This window comes from Heteronotia binoei, chromosome 16, assembly GCF_032191835.1.
Source record: "Heteronotia binoei isolate CCM8104 ecotype False Entrance Well chromosome 16, APGP_CSIRO_Hbin_v1, whole genome shotgun sequence".
Taxonomy (NCBI): domain Eukaryota; kingdom Metazoa; phylum Chordata; class Lepidosauria; order Squamata; family Gekkonidae; genus Heteronotia; species Heteronotia binoei.
Genome location: NC_083238.1, coordinates 32,433,506 through 32,452,168, shown reverse-complemented (window position 1 = coordinate 32,452,168; position 18,663 = coordinate 32,433,506). Strand labels below are relative to the sequence as shown.

Sequence of the window (18,663 nt, the reverse complement as noted above, 5' to 3'; positions counted from 1 at the left end):
TTTAGTTAAGGGTACCTTTAAACATTAGTACTTTAAGTAAATAACACCGGTGGGGGTCAAGTAACGGGGGAAGGGGTTGGTAGAAAGTAATATATGGGATAGATAAAAGAAGTTATTAATGATGCAAGAAATATAATTTGTTACCATATGTTACCAAATAAAATTGTTTTAACCTAAGAATGGTGACACTGTGAGATCTTTATTAATCTGATCTTTTCCTTCTCTGTTAGCAAGTCTCTTTTTAAAACGCAGAAGTGAAACATAAGGGCTTCTTCCAAACAGGACCAGATCTACATGTTTTTTGATGGGGGGGCAAAATTAAAAAAAAATGGTACCCCCTTATGGGCCATTCTATCTTATGGTCCCATAGAACACAATGGACTCCATACCCAATTTTACTCCCCCCCTCCGTCGGCACCTGGGGCAAGCACCCCCCTCTGCCCCCACTCCAGATCTGGCCCTGCAAAGGAATACTGGTGTAAGACTCCTCCCACACACACACATGACCTATGAAATGGTCACATACATGCACAAAATGTCTGTTTCACAACATCTAAACATGTTGTGAAGCAGACACATGTATGGTAATCACCTAGGGCTACCAGGTTCCCTCTGGCTACCAGTGGGGGATGGGGGAGGGTTAAGGTTGCCATATCCAGGTTGGTAAACTCCTAGAGATTTGGGGGATGGAGCCTGGAGAGGACAGGGACTTCAGTGGGGTACAATGCCACAGAGTCCATCCCCGAAAGCATTCATTTTCTTCATGGGAACTGATCTCTGTAATCTGGAGATGAGCTGCAATTCCAGGAGATCCCCAGGTCCCACCTGGAGGCTGGCATCCCTGTCACCTAGGATGATTGAAATATACTGGGTTCAATGCATTGGTAGATCACATAGACTACTTTATTGGTGACTACATACTACACAAAGGCAAAATGGCGGGGCTGGGACCCCACTTATATACACCCTCAATAATGCCCCCCCAGTCCATAACAAATCATGACAGTCAAGCTTCGCGCCATGACCACTCATTGGTTGTTGTACAGAGTTCCATTCCTCAGAGTTGTTAGGCAGACCCGCAGTTTCCCGGATGACTGCAAAACTGCTGCGGAGCAGTAAATTCAGTGCAGTCACTTCATGTTGTCAACCAACTCAGTACATATGTTCTCATCATTCTCTCTCCCCCACCCCCCCTAGCATTTGTTAAATGTGATTTAACAATGCCATTCTCAGCAGAGACACAGCCTGTGTAGCCCTTGGATTCCAGAAAGGAATAACTCTAAATCACTTGATAATCAGCAAAAGTTCGTTAATTGATATCTTTGAAAGTGCTTGTTCTTTCATGATATTTATGCCTCTCGTCTCTAATCTAAGACCCAAAGTTCTAATCAACTTACTTTCCCAAGTGAGACCACTAGGACCAAATCAATTAAAACAAAACCACAGAGAATTTATGGCTAGGCTGTAAATCTATATTAGTTTTATTCTGGCTAATCCTGGTTCTTCAGTTCTGAAGGCAGAATCTTCAAAAGCCTTAGCAAAGGCAAAGGGCAAGCAGATGCATGTTTTAAAAAAGCTTTATGGCAGCTAATAGAAGGGGAAATATGCTTTCCCCCTTAAAATCAGATCTGTGACCAGTTGCTGTCCAAAAACAGAAGAGTGATTATAGGTCTGCTTCCTTCTCCCCTTCCTGCACTGTTATCCAGTTTATAGATCTAAAATAATACAAACTGTAAAACCACAGTGGTTTCAGACAGACTATTATCATGGTTCCTCTGCAAGTTGTTTGTGGGTAAACATAAGTGCTGCTAACCTCAGTAGCCAATTGCACGGCTTTGTGAACTGGTTATCATCAAATTATACAAGGGGTTATCTCTTCTCATGAGAAGGCAAAAACCATGAGTGGGAGATAAATTTTTGTAAACAATCCTAAGTGCTTTTTATTTTGGCAATGGAAGTGTCAGAATCATGAGCTTAAAAACTCTGTTATGTTAGGGAAAGACTGGCCATTTGACTTTCTGGGCTGGCAGTGGCCAGGAAGAAGCGGAGCCAAATCACAGTAGCTCAAGGAGGGTTAAAGCAGTCACCAAGATCAGACCTTTCAGTAGGGTAGGAGAAGGCAAACTGATTCACTGTGACCGATTTCCCACTCGCCTTACGCCGCTCTCAAGCTCCTTTTAGCGGGGCTTCCCTCCGATTTCACACTCTCTGCTCTGGGGCTGCAGCCAGTATCGGGAGGTTTTTTTTGCGTGGCAAACAGAAACTGGTTTTTAGATGTTCCTGTTTGCCACACAAAAAAGCTGACACAAGCTGCAGCCCCAGGGCGGATAGTGTGAAATTGGAGGGAAGCCCAGCTGAGAAGAGGAGCTTGAGAGTGGTGTAAGGCAAGTGGGAAATTGGTCAGAGGCTACTGATGGATCTGAGATGAGCGCCCTCTGTGGTGCTGGCTTGCAGCTGCCCAGCTTGGCTGGTCCATTTAAAGGCTGATTGGGTTGGGAAAAACCCAATGCAACTCACATTAAATGTGCGACCCCAGCAGACACATAGAATCAGCAGGACAACAAACAGCCCCTCTCTGTCCCTCTTCTGTTTACTAAAATGGGTGGGAGGGAATAATGAAGCCTCTCATGCTGCCACAAATGTGCACAGGAGGCAATTTCCATGGTGAGTGCTGGGTCACATGTTAAAGCAAGTTGAGTTGGGATTTCCTCCAACCCAACTTGCATTTAAGGTATTGTCTATTCTAATTAGACCCTTAAACTTTCCAGTCTACTTTGATTCAGATCACAATAACATACTTTCTAAAGCTTTTGCCGCATACATTATATAAACTCTTCCAAAGGAAAAGGCAGCATAAGTATTCAAAATATGTGAGTTCAAGCCAGGTAAAGTTAATATGTTTAAAATCAAATCCATTTTTAACAGCAGGCACTGCATTCTCCCACTAAAATCAATCAGAGCTGTAAATGGACAGTTTTGGCTAGACTATGTTATGATCACACACATGAATAAAGAGCAGGACTAAATGAGCCCCGTAAAGGCGCCTGTGGTTGACTCTCCTCCGCTTGGTCCAAAGTGTCCCCTCACTTTTCAGAAAGGCCAAAGTGGACCCAGAGCCCGGAAGTATGGGGAGGGAACTATTATACACACATCCTCCGTCCAAAAAATACATTTGCTAAGACTAGTAAGGCAGAGTGAGAGAATGCAGGCTGGCAGAAAGGGACAGGCTGTTTGCTGTAGAGCTGGATAAAATTATCTGAGCTCTTATCACCCTGTATAAGGGCTATATCTTTCATGATGCAGATCATGGTCCAGTTACTGTGTTGTCCAATCTGATGGAACTTAATTCTTTTTTTAAAAAGGAAGTGAGAAGAATCCAGCACCTCTATGACTGGGGAGATCTTGCCAATGAGAGCATGTTATTCAACTGAACTCACCAAGAGACTATCTGTTGCATGTTTCTGCTCACTATTATGCCCACGTAGGTAGATTCGGGTGGGCAGCTGTGTTGGTCTGAAGCAATAGAACAAAGTTGGAGTCCAGTAGGACATTTAAGACCAACAAAGTTTCATTCAGAATGTAAGCTTTCGTGTGCATGCACACTTCATCAGATGATGAAATGGGGTACAATGAGCAGTGCTACATATAGCTGGTGGGCAGTGGTTAAGCATTCAAAGTAGTACAAAGTTAGAATCCAATAGGAAAAATGTTGACATTAACAAACTGAAAGAGCTCCAAGTTTGTGTAGCACTGCTCATTGTACCCCATTTCACAGAGGTCGTTTTCGCACTCACCTTAATCAGCAGCAACGACCCTCTTCACCGCGCAGGATCTGCGCGGATTTCGCACTAATTGCCGCGGAGCACCCAGAAGAGCCGGAAAGTCCCGGCGCTTTTGCAGCGCAAACGGAAACTGGGTTTTGGTGGTTTCCGTTTGCGCCGCAAAAGCGCCGGGACTTTCCGGCTCTTCTGGGTGCTCCGCGGCAATTAGTGCGAAATCCGCGCAGATCCTGCGCGGTGAAGAGGGTCGTCGCTGCTGATTAAGGTGAGTGCGAAAACGACCAGAGACAGCCAGCTCCTGCCTAAGTCTCTTGGCTAGAATGTGGCAGGGTGAGTCAGGCAGCACTTACTCCAAGTCATTTTGCTAGCATGCAAACTTTATGGTTTGAGGGCAAATTTACCATAGAGTTTTGCCCAAAAAACAGAGTGTTAACCCTGATGCGATGATGTCACTTCCAGGTTTTACTGAAGATTGCATGATGCATGAGCTGCCCAATTAACCAAGTTTCTCCCACCCCCCCGCCTCCCATAATGGTACCACAATTTTATTTTTGTTTCTAAAAACAGATGTAGTTCTAAAATTATCTTTGCACCTGAAGCAATGGTAAGATTGTCTTGGTCGCAGTGCCTCTGAAAGGAAATGAAGGCTACAAAGCAGCTTATTAGAAGCAAACTACAAGGCTGCATCAAAGCTTGGAGCAATAAGTAGTATCCATGCTGACACCACTTGGCTATGAAAGCTGCTTTTAATGAAGTTAAAAGGAACTCAAAAGCACAGTTTATAAACAAATACACACACACCACCCCCATCAAAGTGAACCCCCTTAGAGGATGTTGGAATTACTTCTGGTAAGTATTTGCAAATATTTTTGTGCTAATGGAAAAACAGACTTTTAAAAATATGTAAACATCTTCTACGATTTTAATTATAAAGTGCTGGGATCCTATTTTAAAAGAATTATGGCTGTATCATGCCTCAGTCTATATAATGTTTCATCTTATTATTTATTTATTTATTTTATTTATTTATTTTATGATTTATATCTCGCCCTTCCCACCAAGTGGCTCAGGGTGGCTTACAACAAAGGATCCCACATAAATAGGGTTTAAGCATTTAAACAATTAAAATAATTAAACATTTAAAACAATAAGATATTGTTGCATTCAACTTCTTTTTACTAAAGGAAAGACATATAGGACAGTGATATGTAATCACTTTCACACCTGAAACTTGAGCAACATTATTCTTGCATGCAATAACTAATATGAAGTGGGAAATAATAAATGCCCTACTTTATGCACTTATTTTATTGTCTTTATTCATAGCAATGGGCTTCAACAACACTCTTAACTACCATGGGCTTTGAAAATCCGGAAAAGACAGCTTGTTAAAAGGCTGAAAAAAAAAATGCAGGCAAAGAAAGACCCCTATCAAGGCCCTCCATTCTGAAGAGAGCATCTAAAGACAGCATCTGAATCGGGAATGTTTGACAGAAGCTAACATACTTACATACCAGTGAGTCAAACTGGTCTCGAGGGCAAGCGAAGAGACGGCCGTTAACACTGAGAGTTGTAAACACTGAAACATCATTAGGTTTCAATACCACCTTTTCTGTAAACATAAAAGCATTAGAGGTATGTTGCAAAATATACAAGTTATCAAAGATGTTCGCAACAAACTCAAACTGTTAGATGTATCCCTGGTACAGAACAGAATGCTTGACCAAAGTGGAATTCTACTGTTTTCTACATTATAGACATCTAGTATATACCTAGTCTAATGACTGGACTATTAGCGGAATCCTAAGGTCACTTCCCTGGGGGTAAACCCAACTGAACAGACCTGAATAAGATGCTAAATGGACTTGCTTAGGATTGCTCTCTACGAATACCCTGCTGCTAGGGTTGCCAGGTCCACTTACCTGGCCAGCAGGGTGCTCCTGACGTACTTGTGGGAGTCTGGAAGTGACATCATGAAACTTTCAGTAAAACCTGGAGACACCATTGCATCAGGGGCAACACTCTAGTTTTTGAGCAAAACTCTATGGTAAATTTGCCCTCAAACCACAGAGTTTTTGCCCCCAAACCAGAATGTCACCTCCTGATATGATTATTCATTTGCAAGTGATGTCATCACATTGGGGATGGCACTTTCGGTTTTACTGAAAGTCACCCCGAAACATCAGTTGGGAGCAGGATTTCTCACTGCTGGCCAGCTGGCTGGCAGTGGGCCAGAGCCCACCAAAGTAGGGGATCCTCTGCCCCAAATGGAGGACTGGAAACCTCACCTGCTACTATAATCAGACACCATGATGAACTGTGGTTTATGCTGATTAGCTGTGATGCATGAAGGCAGCTTTTCTAACGAACCATGCAGGCACCCAGCCTGTTTGTCAACCACTATTTATTATGAACTGTGGATTGCTGTGACTTTCATAAATGGCCTGGGATTCGGAGTGAGTGTAGTAGTGGCTAAATTTACAGAGGATGCCAAATTATTCATGATGGTGAAAACCAAGGTGGGTTGTGAAGAATTACAGAAGGATCTGACCAAACTAGATGAGTGGATAAAAGGTTAAAAAAAAAAGTAAAGTTAGTCCCCTGTGCAAGCACTGGGTCGTTATCAATCCATGGAGGGACATAACATCATGATGTTTTCTTGCCAGACTCTTTACTGGGTGGTTTACCATTGCTTTCCCCAGTCATTTACACTCCCCCCCCCCCCGCCCAGCAAGCTGGGTACTCATTTTACCGACTTCTGAAGGATGGAAGGCTGAGTCAACCATGAACCGGCTACCTGAACCCAGCTTCCGCTGTGTGTCATTATCCTAACCAGGGTAACTAAAAGGAACCTCCATATTCAGAGGCAATACCAGCACTGGAAGGCAGCATCAGGGGAAGGCATAGGCCTTTATGCTCTAGCAACTGACTGGCTGCTCCAAGAAATAAGATGCTGGACTAGATGGACCACTGATCCAGCAGGAATCCTCTTTTTACATCTGAATCCACCATGGTTTGTTAAACAGCACTGGCCCTTGCAATTTTCTGGCCACAGAGATGGAAATGTAGGGAAGATGAAGAGAAGTTAGTGGATGAACTGGCATTTACATGCAATCTGGATCTATATGTTTTTTGAGGGGGGGGGAATTAAAAAATGGTGCCTCCTTGTGGGCCATTCTGTCTTATGGTTCCATAGAATACAATGGACCCCATACCCTATTTGGCGCCCCCCTCCAACGGCAGCCAGGGCAAGCGCCCCCTTCTGCCCCTCCTAGATTCACCCCTAAATTGTTGCTTATGTCTGGAAGATTAACAAGAGATTGTGGCAGAAACCATGGTTTAAACAAGTTTGATTTAACACAGCGTGTGAATGCAGCAATGTCTGTACATTCTCAGCAACTTTCACATCAGTCTCATAATTCTTTACTTCTTAAAATGTGCTTCATTTGCAGTTACAGTGCCAAGGGGAGGGGTGAGGCAGAGGCTGAAGGTGAGGGGTTCCTATGCACCCCCAAAGCCTCCCAAGTTCTTTACTTCTTAAAATGTGTTTCATTTACATTCTGCCTATCTTGCAAGGAAACTGCTGAAGTTCTTTACCCTGTAACTAGTCAGACTCAGACCAGACTAGCCAGAAATATCAGACTTTTTGGGGGGGGTGGGGCACACAAGATTATAGGAAAGCGTTAACAGCATCCCGAAGAAGTTTGTTCTCATCTTTATAGCCTCTGGGGGATGTTCCTGGGATATTACTAAGATCATGTAATTTGTTTGCAATCCAGAAATGACCCTGCAAAGATATATTTGACTGTGCTTTATAGCAAGCTTTGTGAGGCTGAAAACTAGCTACTATATGAGCCTCCCAGGTTTCTTTGTAGCTCTCCCCAAAGAAGCAGCTTCTTGCTCCCCTTTCACATTCCCTCCCCCTTTCTTTTTCAGGGACCTGAGGGCAGCTTCTTCCATTTTTTACTCACTACATTCCTTAGGCTGAGAGGGACTGACTGGCCCCAAGGTAGGCTTGCCAATCCTCAGGTCCCAGCGGGTGTTCTCCCACTTTCCCAGGCTCCTTTCTGCTCCCAGTCAGCTGGCCGGCGGGGGGAAGCCCCGCCCCCAGAGGGCCATGTGCGTTTCCAGCTCTGGAGGCTTCAGTCTCCGATTGAAAGGCTTCCTCTTGGGATGCAGTGTGTGTGACTTTGAAGAAGTTGGCAGCAATTCATGAGTAGAGATGCCAATCCTTTGCTTCAAAGTCGCCAGAAACCAGGAGGGGGGGGGAATGTCTGCTGGGCACTTCATTATTCCCTATGTGAAGATCGATTCTCATAGGGTATAATGGGGAATTGATCCGGAGGTATCAGGGGCTCGGGGGGGAGGGGCTCGGGGGGGGCACCAAATTTTCAGTATGGCATCTAGTGCCTCTCCCCAAAATACCCCCTAGTTTCAAAACGATGTACTAGGGGGTCCAATTCTATGAACCCCCCCAAAAGGTGCCCCTATCCTTCATTATTTCCTATGGAAGGAAGGCATTTAAAAAGGTGTGCTATCCCTTTAAATGTGATGGCCAGAACTCCCTTGGAGTGCAATTATGCTTGTCACACCCTTGCTCCTGGCTCCACCCCCAATGTCTCCTGGCTCCACCCCCAAAGTCCCCAGATATTTCTTGAATTGGACTTGGCAACCCTACCTCAAGGCTACAGCACTTCATAGCTGAGCAAGGGTTTGAACCCAGCTCTCCCTATTCCAGGTTCAGCACTGAAACCATTACACTGCACTGACTATATATGGTTCTGGGATGGATCTTTGCCGAGACAACAACTAACTTCTGATGTCATCCAGAAATTTCTCCAGTTGCATCCAAAGTCCATGCAGATTTCAGCTCTATTGCACATCCTCCAATCTCAATCCCCCTATTTGTCTCTCCCCTTATAGAGCTGCCTAATGTCTTCCAAGCTTTGATTTTATTCTGTTAGGATTCACACCACCAGCCAACCTGAATTCTAGCATGTCTATGCATTAATTCTAACAGTGCGTGGAGACAGAGGCCATGCTGATGACAAAGTACTGCTGCAGCCATCAGTGGGATTTATCAGTCTTTTGCCCTGAAACACTAATAATATCTGAAAGCAACCGAGCTATTCTAACCCCCAGATCAGAAAAAAATGTTAAGTGTGTGTAAAGTGCCATCACATTTCAGCTGATTTATGGTGATCCTGAAGAGTTTTCAAGGCAAGAGATGCTCAGGGGTAGTTAGCCATTGGCTGCAATCACACACACTAAATAATGTACTTTCAATCCACTTTCAATGCACTTTCCAACTGGATTTTACTTGTGTGAATGGACAAAATCCAGTTGGAGAGTGCACTGAAAGTGCATTGGGAGTTCATTATTTCGTGTGTGTGATTGCAGCCATTGTCTGTCTCTGCACTGCAATCCTGGACTTCCTTGGTGGTCTCCCATCCAAACAGTAACCGGGACCTTAGCTTCTGAAATTTGACAAATCAGGGTCGCCTGGGCTATCCAGGTCAGGGTTTATCACTTAGAAACTCTAACACCCCCCCCCCCCCCACTATAATCTGTTAAGGAATGTAACAGCTGTTTTTATCCATATAGTGGTTGGATCCAGACTAATATTTCCACAGGTAGAAACACTTCATGGGCAGAAGTTTTTACAACCGCAGAAATATTAGCCTGAATCCAAGCCAGTGACATATAATAATTCCTAGAGAAAGAATTAAAACTCACTTCTATTTAGCACTTGGGGGGAAAATGTGCATCCTTGACAGGTGCAAAAGAGCTTATTAACTGACTTATAAATCACTCTGTCCTAGCATAGATCCAGTAGATTGCCACATACGCTGGTGAAGGAAATCCTATTGAAATTGCAAAACAGTGGCACCAATTTATTTGCAAAAAAGAGCAGCTCTTGACAGGAGTTCCTTTAGCATTTCAATGTAGTTTTAATGAACTGTCAGAGCGCCACATTAAAACTAGGCTCAGCAGTGTCTCAAAAGCAGTGTTCCCTTTCCAAATCCTTACCTTGACATAATTCTCACCTTTAAAGGTCAAATATTAATCTTGTAACCAAACAAAGAAAACGGAGTTAGACATGCTGAAGCTTAAAAAAAGAAAAAGCCCTTCTCCAATGGAACATTAAGGCAGAATACATCACAGCTTGACATAATCCTGCAACTCACTCAGGGCCAGCCCTGCCACGAGGCAAACTAGGTGACTGTCTAGGGCACCAGCCTTCTGGGGGCACCAAATTGGGTGCCCCACACATAGTTATCAATGTAGGAGGGGGCACCAGAAGTTAGCCTCACCTAGGGTTTGTACAAGTACATGTAAGTCTTTGGACTCTGCATTCATCTTGGGGATATGAATAAGTCACTATTTACCTCTGTTAGACTTTGCAGAGAGTCTATTTGCAGTTTCAGGTGTAGATCTGCTGTACCCTCTGAACATATTTCAGCATAAGAATCAGCCAGAGGTGCTGATACCGTAAAAGAACAATCCAAATAACTGTGATGCAGACTTTCCCGTTATGTGACCTTTCTCTCTAACACTTCAACTATCAAATTCTGCAAAATTTCTGACCCAGGAACAATGTGGAAAATTATGATCTTCAATGGCAATTGGTTTTGTACTGTAATAGTTGCATATAAGTTATTTTATAGTCACACGGCAATCTGGGTGAATTCCTCAAGGTGGCTGCGCAGAGGTCCCATTTTTACAGCATGCACACTACAATGCTTCATCAGCAAGGAAATGTGACCCCCCCACTGGCAAGGGCATTCACTGTTTTTGCAGCTGCCTGGTAGGAGGTTCCACAAGTACCGCAGGGTATACCTGCATAATCACTGGTAATGTGCAGTTAGGTTCATGCAGCTTCTCTGTCTAGTTGCTTGTGCCATTTTGTGAACCTTAATTTTCCTTTGCAAAAATCTCTTTGTGGCAGTATATTCATCTAGGGTGCTCAAATGAAAAAAAAAAATTAAAAAATCAGGAAGGCTGTCCTCTCCTTCCTGCTTCATCATTTCAGGTCCCTATAGTTTACCAAAATAAGCTTTCTTACTGGCCATGTTCTCACTTCTTGTGCAAAATTTTACAGGGGCAAAAAACTTACTGTCCGCCCCCGGACCAAAAGAAGCCAGGTTATGCGTGACAAGATCTAGGGCTTTTTCGGTGGCAGCACCAGAGCTTTGGAATGCTCTTCCAGAAGCCATACGGGCCCTGCGGGATCTGTTTGAGTTCCGCAGGGCCTGTAAGACCAAGTTGTTCAAGCAGGCCTTCGATGCTTGACAGAAAGACGGCTGCCACCGGACATCACATAGAATGCCGGTGATCACTGTTTGGAAATTTAATGCCGCCTATAATGTATGGATCCAGCACTATATAATGGTTTTTAAAATTGTAATATGTTTTTAAAAACTGAAAAATGTAAATTATGGTTTTATATGTTTTATTGGTTTAACCGTGTGGATATGATGTTGTGAGCCGCCCTGAGTCCGCTTGCGGAGAGGGCGGGATATAAGTCGAACATAATAAATAAATAAATAAATAAAATAAAATCAGGGCTAGTCATCATCCAGCCCCATTTATATTTAACATCATTTTTTCCCTGCCACAAGAATATCCCCTGCCTCTTGTAGCTCTACCCGAACATCTATCAGCATAAACCTACCATGGTACAATTAAAAAAAAAAGATCAGGGAAGGACTAACTCAAATTATTACAACACATCCAGTGGGCTGCCAACTAGTTTAAGTTGATTAACCATGTGACCTTTTCATGAATTAATTAATTAAATTTAAGAGCATTTGGTACTACACTCCTTCCAGGCTACTTAAGAAAAATAAGCCACAGCTTATTGTTGGAACTCTCTGTCTGAGGCAGTGATGCTCTGCATTCTTGGTGCTTGGGGGGAGGGGCACAGTGGGAGGGCTTCTAGTGTCCTGCCCCTACTGGTGGACCTCCTGATGGCACTTGGTTTTTTTGGCCACTGTGTGACACAGAGTGTTGGACTGGATGGGCCATTGGCCTGATCCTACATGACTTCTTTTATGTTCTTATGTAAGAGCATTAGCCTGTTGTGTTGGAAGGGATGTGGCCAAGTTAGCACATTCTGAAACAGCTGGTGGGACTGTCCCATCATCCAAGGATTCTGGCAAGTTGTCTTAACTAGGATTGGTAGAATAGCAGGTCAAATCATTCCTCCTAACTTGGATCTAGCTTTGTTAGAACTGTGGTCTGACATTTTCCTGAGTAAGGACATGAAGATTATGATTTCTGTCTTACTGGTGGCAGCAAGGTTAGCTATTGCTTCTATATAGAAAGCTAAGGAAGCACCAACTTTAGAACTATGGTCTGATAAACTATGGGCATAATTTATGATGAGAAAGATCACTGATGGTCTAAACCCTCACTCCTGTGATTATACGAATGGCACCTTTGTATTTACCTCATTCTCAATACTGCAATATTTAGCTGAGAATAAGATTATTCCATCTAATTTACACTTCCAGGACTGGAATTATTTCTGCGTGTATAGTTGCTAACAATTTCCCTGTTGGGATTATGTACTGATTTAATGCCCCTAAAAGTTGGAATATGGCACCTGTCTTCCTTTTATTATGTAGGTGTTGTTATTTCTTTTCTTTGCCTGTTTTCCCTCTGTTAATGAAATATTGTTAATGAAATAAAAATTTATTTTAATTTTTTTTTTAAAGTTAAGTGCATTTGCACATTTCAGAAACCTCAGTGTAGGTAGTCTTTCTAAGACACCGAAGGTAAAAGTTTGATAACTTGCAAATTAATAAACCAATGTCAACCCCCATGGAAAACGGCAAGGCCATCTTTAACCATCTTTAATGCTGTCTTTTCGATACTCTACTACAATAACACACCAGAATCAAAATGGTCTAAAAAAAAATAAACAAGTGTATCCATAGTGAACAGGCCCACCAATTAATATTGGCTTCCATGGATTCATCAGCTAAGATTAATGCAATGATTAAATCAATTAACGTCCAAGTTTACAGCTCATCCAATAATGTAATTATGCCGTGTACTTAATCTATAGGCTGTGTTCCTATTCTGATGACAAATAGGAAGGCAGGGCAGGAAGAGCATAAAACCTCAACTCTCTCTGCTCATGAGCTCTTCCAGAGAGAGACAGAGTAAGAGAGAGACAGGGACAGGCAAAGAAAGAGTCCAGTTTGTCAGTTATTAAAATTATTTTGAAAAAGTCTTTAAAAAGATCAGTATGAATCTTTCCATTCCATTATGGTCCGCTGCTTCAAGGTAAATGAGGAGTGTTAAAGATTATGCAAATACCTTACCTCCTCCAGAGCTCATCTTTACTAATATCAAGCCATCTCCAGAGCCCAGTTTGTCAGCCACTGCACTGATGACTTCTTTAACAGAAGACACCACAGGTATTCGGATAGTGGTATAGGTGTGATCGACGCAGTACACCTTGAACAAAACTTGAGACAGATAAGAGAAACCAAGTTATAAATAGTGGCTGGAACAACAGGACAGACAGTATGATGTAGAATATGAAGGGCCTCGCTTCATTCCTTATATATACAATGGTCTTCAAAACATATTGAAAGTCCCAAATGATGCTTAATTAGTGCAACTCACTCACAGTCAGTCCTAATCAGAGTTACATGCTTTGATTTCAATGGATTTAGAGAAGTGTAACTGTGATCAGGACAGCACTGTTAAACTAAGGAAATAGAGGAAGTCTAAGTTTTAACCTGATTAGTTGCATTCACTATTTTAAATTATTGATTTTTTACCTCAAGTTTGTTTATTGTTTATTGAATGTTGTAGCAGAACAGGGATTTGAATCTAGGTCTCCCTTGCACTCTAACCACCATGTCACGAATGTTCATAAAACGTACACTTCCAGTTATTAATAGTTTCCTTCTTCTTGTTTTTCTTATTTGTAATGCAGTAGACCAGGGAGATGATTCTTTGGCTTTCCTACAAACCATCATTTGATAACCTTAAAATCAGGTATGCATGTTCCTGCTATTTTTCACAGTATATTTGTTCTAAGCAATTCTGCACTGAGCTTGTATTATGACTAGAAGAGTGCCAAAAGGAACAATATAAAGAATTATAAAGAGTAAAGATTTCTAGATTTTTATGTTTTGGGAGTATGGACCCTACAGATTATTTAAAGTCAAGACCTTACCAAATTTGGGGATATTTAGATGTAGAAATTTTCAGGCACTTCTATCTCCCCCCCCCACCACACCCTCTAAGGACAATATGGACTTCATCCTTTAAAACCCAGTCATATCAATGAAATTCAGTAGAAATACTGCTGCTAAAATAGATGCCCTTTCTTTCCAAAGTTCAGTATAAACAGTTTAAAAATCATGTGAAACTGTGTATAATAGGAAAATGGTATAAATACTATCAAAAACTCCAAATGAAAATGGGGATTTGCCAAAGAAAATAAACAGGACAAAAATATCTTTTCAGCCATATATGAAAATCAAAAGGAAAAAAGTAGAATAAATTATTGTTGGAAAATTTAGACTGGGAGTTCAAAAAGAAGCAGGAGACTGACTCACAGAGGAGACTGACTCAAAGAATTCTGTAAAGACAACAATTCATTCATTACAAACAAATTTCAGGCAACCGAACAAGCAATACTATGTATACTATACCAACAAACTATGTATACATCAACACCACTACAATACAAACATCAAAGGTGATATAATTGGAAGCAGACGATTGATAAGCTCTGTTCTCTCTGCTAAAACAAGACCAGGAGCTAACTGTGGTAAAAACCATGAATTGTTAATATTGAAAATTAGAATAAATCTGAAGAAAAATGCCAAAACATTCATTGTGCCAAAATGCAATCTAAATAATGTTCCCAAAAGACCATATGAAGAACAGATCTGCAATACTATGTTCAAGTGAATATGAACTGGAAGAGCTATGGGCTGAAACCAGAGATACTCTCAGTTTGCAAGAGCGAGGTTATTAATGATAGGAAGTTTTGGAGGTCATTCATTCATGGGGTTGCCACAAATTGGAAGTGACTTGATGGCACTTACACAACTGATGTCATTTTTTCCCAAAGGTGAGTGTAAACATGTAAAACTGGTATCGAATTGTGTCTAATAGAAACATGATATAAAATACCATTAACAATTGCAAATGAAAATGGGAATTTGCCAAAGAAAACAGATGGGACAAAACCAGTCTTTTCAGCCCTAGATGAAAATTAAACAGAATACACCCCTACATTTAAAGCTGCAATCCTAAAAATACTTTCCTGGGAATAAACCCTGCTGAATTAAATTGGGATTTACTTGTGAGAAGACCTTCTTAGGATTGCTCATTAAACAGTGTTATAGCCTTCTAAGGCCTGGCCTCAGATTCAGTGGGAGCTCACAGGAGCACAGCTCCTGAATCTTTCTGAGAGTTCCTCCTCCTCCTTCTGAGAGTTCCACCTCCTTGTCCATTGTATAGTATGTGTAGCTGCATAACAATTCCTGGATGAGCTCCACCACCTATTTTTCCTACAAAACTACCCCTAAGTCCATAGATTTCATATAACTTAAAAGGGTGTAACTCTGTTTAGGATTGCTCCATAAGTCACTTGTTATATATATATTTTTTACATTTATAAAATAATGTCCACTTTTGGTTGAATCTCTGGCATAGGATTGCTTTATTAACAGATACCTCAATTTAGAGTACAGCAAAATCAGGGTGAAAGGAGTTCATCTATAGTGAAATTCATTATGTGGGGTGGATTTGTTTCAGGGGTTAGGGTATCATGCCTTAAAGCACTGCCGGACCACCCACCTGAGTTTCATTCCCTTCTAGCACCAGTCAGTCCCACGCATTCACTTACTTTCATCGCTTCCCCTGATAGGCTGCCGTTTTTGAGTCCTTTCATCACTTGTATTAAAGTGCTGCAAAAGAACTTTGTGCTGGAAAAAAAAAACAAAACACCATCCCCATAAGTGTGAGGAAAACCTCAAATTTATAGTACATAATCCATAAAGTAACAAAATATTCATACAGTTCTGGCTGCAGAAGGGCATCTTCAACTACAACTCTTTTAATGTGTTCAGATAAGATGGTTTACATGTCTATATTAATATGTCTTTCCATGACAAACATGTGTTTTCTAAAATACATATGACAGGATTGGTTGTGACACTTTACCACATCAGTGTGTGATACAGGTGTATCTGGCCCAAGAACACGTGGTAAAGATTTATTTAATGATTTATTTATGATCTTATCTTTCCTCCAAGGAATTCAAGGAGGCTTAAATAATTCCCTATAGTTATCAACAGCCCGCCATAGAACAGGTTGCTGAGAAAGAAAGGTAATTCACCTAATGAATATAATGGCTGAGCAGGGATTTGAACCAGAGTCTTCCCATCCTAGTCTGATGTCCAAACCACTGCACCACAATGGCTCTTCCCTGCATATGTGCACTGGTTGGTAAAACAACAGTTTTTATATGGGTACTTTTATTCTTATAATTAAATATTAAAAACATTTACCTTTTTCTGAGGTGCTTTAGCTTCTTCTGATCTATCAAAAACAAATACAGCATTCACTAAATTTCTTTTGACAGATTTGATCAACCATCTATCAGTTTAGTCTTTATGTGTGCTTTACAAGACTTTCCTATGTAGCAGTTACAGATGACCTGTGCTCCAATTTCACAGCTGACTGGAAGTATCTGAAGTCTCATTCAAACATAATAAACCCAGACAGAGGTGTTAGGGAGTACTGACCAAAGTCACATGGGAACTCTGATCATTAGCTGCCACTAGACCACAGCATCAAAGATAGAACTTACCTGTCTTGAGACAAACCAGAGACGTTTAGCGACAAAGGCATGGATCTCCACTTTCAAATTCTGGCTGCGTCTTCATTTCAAAAGTGGGCCTAATAGCCTTCATTGCACATATGCTGCATGAATCTTATCTATCTGATTGGCTGACCCACATTGAAGAGAAAATCCCATCAATGGGGCTTAGGATTGATGATCTGATTCTTTTTAGGAGAAGCATGCTTTTGTCATGATTAAACAGAGATTAATTGACATGGAGATTCAAGACCTTAGAAGTCTCACTTCTGGGTGTTGCTCTCCCATGCAATGGGGGATTCATTTTAGTGGTTCACTTACAGAGTATTTTTCTTATTTGATTGACCCCCATATTTGAAGGGCGTTTATGTTAGCCCGTTTTAATGTGCTTCGTTTAATGTGCCGTGCTACACGGGAGGTTTAAAAAAAATACCATTCCTTGATAGGCTCTGTCCCTGTGGGCTGAAGGAAACTGAAGGAACAGACCATGTACTTTTATCCTGTAGATTCTACTGTGATTTATGTGCATCTTATCTGGAGCCTATATTGCAATCCCTGGAGGGTAAATCTGATGAAAGCAAGACAGTAAGCTTACTAGCCTCAAATAAGGCTGAAACCATCGAAGTGGTGGCAAATTTCCTTTACTGTGCTTATAAGAGGAGAAGTCTATTTAGAACGTTTAATTAACCACCTTTTTTCCTGCTTCCTTGATTTGATACTGCTGTTGTTATGCCAATAAAGGTTCTGTGACTGTGACCTTCCTTTTCCTTGAGATACTTCCATAAAAGCAGCTGGAAAAGGCTGGAACTAGAACGCTAACCATGTGACATGCAAACACATGTAGCAGCACACCAGGAAAAAAAACCCCTTCAGAACCAGGAATTTAGAGTGAAGAATGGGGAAGGGCTGTGGCTCAGTAGTATAGTGCCTGCTTTGCATGAAAAAGTCCTAGGTTCAATCCAGAGATACTGAATCCAGAAACATTGACCTTGACAGTCTGACTCAGCTTCATGCGATCAATATGTTCAGAAACAGCAGAGCAGAGAAGGTGCTTAACCCTTTCTCTACCCACTTCCTCTGCTTGAGATTGCTACAACCCCCATAGCTTTTTGGGACTAGCAGGTTCAAAAGTGTTTTCACAAACTTTGTGTGGCCTTCATTGCCATATTGTCTAGTAGTACAAAACACCTAAGATGTCTCCCAGTGTGCTTCCAGGTCCACCCCTCCAGCCCATCTTTCCACCACCTTGGCTGCTTCTTGAGAATGGCAGAGAATCATAGAGTTAGAAGAGACCTCCAGGGTCCAATCCCCTGCATGATACAGAAAATTCACAAATACCTCCCTGCCACACATACATCCTCAGTGATCCCTGCTCCATGCCCAGAAAATGGCAAAAGCCTCCAGGATCCCTGTCCAAACTGGCCTGGAGAAGAATTGCTGACTGACTCCAAAGGGAGACATGCTGACTGACTCCAAAGGGATGGTGGCTCAGTGGGAGAGCATCTGCTTAGGAAGCAGAAGGTCCCAGGTTCAGTCCCTGGCATCTCCAAAAAAGGGTCCAGGCAAATAGGTGTGAAAAACCTCAGCTTGAGACCCTGGAGAGCCGCTGCAAGTCTGAGAAGACAATACTAACTTTGATGGACCAAAGGTCTGATTCAGTATAAGGCAGCTTCATATGTTCAAAGTAGTGATCAGCATTTTCCTGAGCAGGTAAGAAAACTCAAGAACTAAGCACTAATGCAACCCTTTCTGTCCTCCATGATCTACCTAATTCACAGAATCAGCATTGCTGTCAGAAACTGAGAGAACACTGACTGTGTGGCATTAACTGTGTATATTAACAGTTAATATAAACCAGCCCCTCATCTAGTCCCTCTCCAATAATATCTAATATTACACAGCTAATGCTTCACCATCATTTCTTTCTCAGTTTTTTTTTCCATCCTCAGGAGCAGCCAATGAAATGGAGCTACACACACAAACACAAATTCCTAAAAACAGATTCAGAGGTGTGTGTGTGTGTGT

At 41.8% G+C, this 18,663-nt stretch overlaps 1 protein-coding gene across 1 annotated transcript in view; it reads right to left on the bottom strand.

The window, feature by feature from the left end:
- Window positions 1-18,663, bottom strand: part of RAPGEF4 (Rap guanine nucleotide exchange factor 4) — a 252,831-nt gene that overhangs the window by 17,735 nt on the left and 216,433 nt on the right. The window contains exons 20-23 of the mRNA XM_060257080.1: window positions 16,328-16,358; window positions 15,664-15,742; window positions 13,112-13,258; window positions 5,294-5,391 (exon numbers count right to left, since the gene is read on the bottom strand). Of these exons, the coding sequence (XP_060113063.1) occupies window positions 5,294-5,391; window positions 13,112-13,258; window positions 15,664-15,742; window positions 16,328-16,358 (355 nt within the window). The remainder of the gene's footprint in view (window positions 1-5,293; window positions 5,392-13,111; window positions 13,259-15,663; window positions 15,743-16,327; window positions 16,359-18,663) is intronic.